We start from the raw sequence: 6,091 nt of genomic DNA on the forward strand, positions 1-6,091 counted from the left end.
CCCGGACCGCTCCCGAGTTCATTCAGGTGTCCCCGAGTCCAGGACACTGCCCCAGCCTGACTGCTAGCACCCTCTCGGTGGCTCCCTCGCCCGCCCAGATGCAGCAAACTCTCCTCACCTGCATTGACGCCATGATGGAACCATCCCCCCAAGGCCGGAGAGGCCGGAGACGCAGGGGGCGGAGCTGCCGTGCTCGCGTCACGCCGCGGGGGCCCAACATCCCGGGCGCAGGGGGCGGGTCCTCCGATGGGAAGGGGATGGCGCGAAGGGATTGGCTGGCGCGTAGGGTGGCCGGGGGAGGGGCGGGGCCAGTCCGCGGTAAATGGCGTTGTAGGTACCGGCCGGTGGCGGCGTTGGGCCGGTACTTTATTCTCTTCGCTGAGGAGACGCCAGTCCAAGTTCGACTCGGCCACGGTTGTTGATTTTTTTTTTTTTAATCTATGCCACGAGGTCCTGATGATGTCTGTGTCTGTGCAGGTTTTTCTCTTTCCTTTTGGTTTTTCAACCACAGGTGTACCGTGTACGGATTTTTCCTTTCGGATGTCTTTTCCACACCACCGAGCCCACTCTTATCCCTTTGGGCCAGATCAAACTTCCTGTGCGGCTGCTTTCTGGTCTTCGCAGCCTTGGAAGAGTTTTCATTTTCCTAATTTGGGGACGAGACATACAGGTTTCCTTGTACAAAGGGATGAAAATTAAGAGCAGACTAACACTGGTGATATATTAAAGGCAAGAGTAATTAGATTTGCAGCGCTGAAAGTTGCGTGAAAAGGGAGAGAAAATTTTGAAGTTTTGTGTGCAATTTGCTCTTCCTTACCCCAGCCCCTCAGTTCTAAATTTCGCGTGTTGAAGCTGTTAACATCAGTCTAAATTTGATGAGAGATTTGACCCTAAGTATGAATTACATATACCAGAGTCACATTATACACTGATGCCTTCTATCACCAGGTTTCAGCCGATCTGGTGGTGGGCAGTTTTGTGATCATCCGACGTAGGGATGAGTATGGGTGGAAAGCTGAGTATACAGAATTTATTCTAGGAATGTACCAGTTCTGCCAACATTTATCGGAAGTCACGTTTTTAAAAGCTGTTCCAGAACTGAAGATGTCATTGGTTTATAAGAGGAAAATGGAAGCCAAATGCTTGCACCTCGTGTACTGTCTCTAAAAATTTAGGTGGCTGACACATGGAGTATATAGAAGGCTTTCTTTTACTTTGCCAGAATGGAAGCTTAAAAATCTGTCATTTTACCAACTCAGGTCCACTTTTAGAAATTTAAGATATAAATATAAAAGCAATGTAGGATATGATTCTTTACACTTCCCCGCCCCCCACAAGAACTTCCAAAATGTGAAATGTATTCAAAACAGAAAAATCTTTAAAATACTCCATTTATTCTATGGTATAATATTGAAACACTATATTCTTCATCACTGGAGAAGTTATAGTACTAAGCTCTAGTCCCTCTCTCAGACTTCCTATTACCAGAAATGGGCTGGTTTATTTCTCTTTGTTGTACAAAATGACTGTGTCCTTGAGGAATGTTTTGATGCTCTTGGCAACCAGAAATCAACCAGAAGTATATCAGGGGGTAGCCCAGTTGTGTTGTCAACGTTATAATAGAAGGGGAAACCCACTGTAATGAAAGAGAAAAACTGAAGTTTCCTGAATATTATCTTCCAGAGATGTTTATTCCTATGATCTCAGAAGATCAGGTTCATTTTACCTAAAAGCGCCTTCTTCCAAAAGGTCTAAGTGCCAACAGAAGACCCCACAGACAAGGCATTATGGCATCATCAGCACCAACAACCTAGCATGACAAATACTAATAAAAAAATGAGGTTATAGGGATTCTAAGCCTCCTCACAGTGAAACTTAGGTTTAATATATGTAAAAAGGTTCTTCACAGGAGCATCCTTCCTAGGAAATACTAAATAACACAGAATTACCTATCTTATTCATTTTTTCATTAATATTTAATAAAAAGAGCTTGATATACTAAGGAGCCAAAAGAGTGCCTTTCAGATGGTGTAGGGGTATGTAATTATCTCCAGTGATCATGAAATGTTTATATCTAAGCAATGCTGTGAGGATTTGTTATTGGAACATAAAGAGACAAAGTTGACAAGTTCTAGCTTGAGTCTGTCCCCACAGAGTAGTTTGTTCTTAGTCTCTTAGTGGCTGACCTGCCCAAAGAAATGGAGGCAGCTCGGAAATCAACAGTGTGTATATTGAATGTTAACTTGATTATGCAATGTTTGAAGACTAGTCTCACATCTCTTTTTTTTTTTTTACAAAGTGGAGCTTACTATTAGATAGGCAAAAGTTAAAATGTCTGATAATACCAAAAGTCAGAGAGGAAATTGAGCTTTCGTTAAACTCTACAGGAGTGAAACCAGTACAATCACTCTGGAAGATAGTTCAGCAGTAATGAAGTCAAAGTTTCACATAGCCTTCCAGTATCTTTTTAAAAGCGTTGTTTATAATAAAAGAAACATAAGAGATACATTGAACAAGTGCAGTATGTTAACCTTGTTTGGATCCTGATTCTAACCATCAAAAAAGATATTTCAGAGACAACGGGAGAAAATTAAATGTAGAATTGATATTAGGTGATTTAAAGAATTATTTTTGTTAGATTTGGTGTTGGTATTCATTAAAAAAAAATTTTTTTTTTTTGAAACAGAGTCTCCATCTGTTGCCCTGGGTAGAGTGCCATGGCATCATAGGTCACAGCAACCTCCAACTCTTGGGTTTAAGCAATCCTTTTGCCTCAGGTTATTTTTTTTTTCCTATTTTTAGTAGAGAGGGGTCTTGCTTTTGTTCAGACTGGTCTGGAACTCCTGAGCTCAAGCAATTCACCTGCGTCGGCCTCCCAGATTGCTAAGAGTACAGGCATGAGCTACCGTATTCATTTTTTAATTTCTACAATTAGAAATGACCATCAGATTGCAAGGAGGTGAGTCTCTCTCATTTCACAAACTTCCCCCATCTCCACCCCAAAAAGAAAAAAGAAATCAAGACATACACCAGCTGTATATGTATCTAAGGCCTTTTGAGGTAAAGGGAAAGCCTGAGACACAGAGAACTAAATTAGCAGCTGGCCTTTATGGTAGTGAAGAGAAGGTAATACTGGAAACCAAGTAGTTTAGTAACATCAAAGGAGCCAAGAAGGGATGATCATGTGGCAAATGTGGCAGTGTCAATAATATAATGGGACTTATGAATGGTTTCTTCTAGGTAGTGATACCATAGACTGGGGGGTCAGGAGCACTGCTGTGAGGATTTGTTTGTTGGAACATAAAGAGACAAAGTTGACAAGTCCTTGCTTGAGTCTGTCTCCACAGAGTAGTTTGTTCTTAGTCTCTTAGTGGCTGATCTCCCCCCAAAAATGGAGGCAGTTCGGGAATCAATGGTTTATATATTAAATGTTGGAAAAGGAAAAAACCTATGAATCCATGGCTTGTCCTCTTATCCTACCTCTGTCATTAGCAGGCTTGGGCAAGGCTCTTAATCTCTTTGAGTTTATTTCCTTACCAATAAAACGAACAGGTCAGACTGCATAATTTTTGTGGTTTCTTCCAGATTTCAAATTTTATGCATCCATTAAAGAGAATCAAAATTTTAAATAATTTTTTTTTTTTTTGCAGTTTTTGGCCAGGGCTGGCTTTGAACCTGCCACCTCTGGCATATGGGGCTGGTGCCCTACTCCTTTGAACCACAGGTGCCACCCAAAATTAAAAATAATTTGTCTAAAATACATGTTAAAAAGTCTAGGATAAAATGAAATAGAAATGATATACCATTTTAAGTTTAAAAATCACTTTTGTAGGGCGGCGCCTGTGGCTCAGCGGGTAGGGCGCCAGTCCCACATGCCGGAGGTGGCGGGTTCAAACCCAGCCCTGGCCAAATTAAAAAAAAAAAAAAAAAAAAAATCACTTTTGTAGACAGCACCCATAGCTCAGTCAGTAGGGCGCCAGCTACATACACTAAGGCTGGTGGGTTTGAACTCAGCCCGGGTCAGCTAAAACAATGACAACTGCAACAAAAAAATAGCCAGGGGTTGTGGTAGGTACCCGTAGTCCCAGCTACTTGAGAATCTGAGGCAAGAGAATCACTTAAGCCCAAGAGTTTGAGATTGCTGTGAGCTGTGACACCACAGCACTCTACTCAGGGCGACAGTTGAGACTCTGCCTCCAAAAACAAAAAAAAATCACTTTTGTAAATACATTAAGGAATGAACTAGGCTTCATTGTAATTTATGTACAAGTTTTGGGGTAAAGGTTTATTTAACATGTTAATGTAATCCAGTCGAGCTGTAGATTGAATTTCACAACAAATCTCCACATTGACAATCTAGAGTTTTACTTTATTATTATTTTTTTTTATTGTTGGGGATTCATTGAGGGTACAATAAGCTAGAGTTTTACTTTAAAAAAGGCTTATCACCACGATTTAGGGTGATACTTTAAGAAAAGCATATTTCACAATTTAGAATGATACCTTAAGAAAGATGTATCTTCCAGGCGTAGTGGCTCACACCTCTAATCCCAGCACTCGAGGAGGCCAACATGAGTAGATTGCTTGAGCTCACTGGTTCGAGACCAGCCTGAGCTAGAATGAGACTCCTTCTCTAGAAATAGCCAGGTGTTGCAGCAGGAACATGTAGTCCCAGGTACTGGGGAGGCTGAGGCAAGAGAATCACTTGAGCCCAAGAATTGGAGGTTGCTGTGAGCTATGACACCATGGCACTCTACCAGAATGACAAAATGGGACTCTGTCTCAAAAAAAAAAAAGTTCTTTTACCCATATCTGTAGCTCCTGAGTACATTCCTTGTATATTTGTCCAACTAAACCTCATAAAAATGTTCATAGCAAGTCATTACTTGAAAAGACTATGGTTCTTTTGTTTGTTTTTTGTGGGATTTTTGACATGGAGTGGGTCTATGAATTTCATGGAAAAATCAAATGAAATTCATGGACCCACTCCACAGAAAAATACACAAGCCCAGGAAATTTTGCTGATTTCCGGAAGTTATCTGACCCTCAGAAGTTAAACTGTCCTCAGAAATGTATTAAGATTGGGCAGCGCCTGTGGCTCAGTGAGTGGGGCACTGGCCCCATGTACCAAGGGTGGCGGGTTCAAACTCAGCACTGGCCGAACTGCAACAAAAAATAGCTGGGCATTGTGGCGGGCACCTGTGGTCCCAGCTACTCAGGGGGCTGAGGCAAGAGAATCACCTAAGCCCAGGAGTTGGAAGTTGCTGTGAGGGGTGACAGCACAGCACTCTACTGAGGGTGACAAAGTGAGCCTGTCTCTAAAAAATAAAATAAAAAAAAACCTTTACTGAAGAGGTAAAGAGGGAGACCAGCTCAATCTCTTGTCCTTCTAAAATAATATCTTTTAAATATCTTTTATGTGCACGTTATTTCATAACGTTTGTTTTCTTTTGTTTGTTTCATAGTCTTTCTGGATGCTGTGAAACAAACATCAAAAAGCAGGATGCTGTGTGGAACCTCTGGGTTGGGAACCTTCAGAGTTGAGCGCTTACCTTGATCATCCCAGAAGTGATACTAAATTGATTGAACAATAGGTGAGGCACAGGCACCAACCACTCAGGACAGAGTCTGCTCATTGCTGGGGTGGGATTCTGGTATATTTGGTAATTATAGGAGATTCTCTGAGTGGGAGTGTGGTTTAGAGGCCATGAAGAGGAGGTTGTTTGGGGGATTTGAAGGTGATGGCTATTTATGAACCTTTATAGAAGTATTTCAGTGTTTGCTTTTGGGGGTGATGGGAATATTTTAAAACCAGATTATGGTGATAGTGACCCAACTGTATAAACTTACTAAAAATTATCGTACTTGGCCGGGGCTGGGTTTGAACCTGCCACCTCCAGCATATTGAGCCAGTGCCCTACTCCTTTGAGCCACAGGTGCCTCCCTCAATAAAGCTGTTTTTAAAAAGAGAGAGATGCATTTCAATATTTTAACACAGCCATACCAACAAACCCTGGATGGCCTTCAGCCTGGGTCTCCCATTAGTGATATGAGACCTGAGGGTGGTCCAGCATCTCCCTGAGGTGGGTTT

The 6,091-nt window shown here is 41.9% G+C and overlaps 1 protein-coding gene across 1 annotated transcript in view; it reads right to left on the bottom strand.

Annotated features, from left to right (window-relative positions):
* UBE2W (ubiquitin conjugating enzyme E2 W) overlaps window positions 1-231 on the bottom strand; it is a 64,683-nt gene extending 64,452 nt beyond the window's left edge. The window contains exon 1 of the mRNA XM_053559253.1: window positions 119-231. Coding sequence (XP_053415228.1) covers window positions 119-220 — 102 coding nt within the window. The 5' untranslated portion in view covers window positions 221-231. The remainder of the gene's footprint in view (window positions 1-118) is intronic.
* Between the last annotated feature and the right edge of the window lie 5,860 nt (window positions 232-6,091).

The sequence above is a fragment of the Nycticebus coucang genome, chromosome 13, assembly GCF_027406575.1.
Source record: "Nycticebus coucang isolate mNycCou1 chromosome 13, mNycCou1.pri, whole genome shotgun sequence".
NCBI classification, from domain to species: domain Eukaryota; kingdom Metazoa; phylum Chordata; class Mammalia; order Primates; family Lorisidae; genus Nycticebus; species Nycticebus coucang.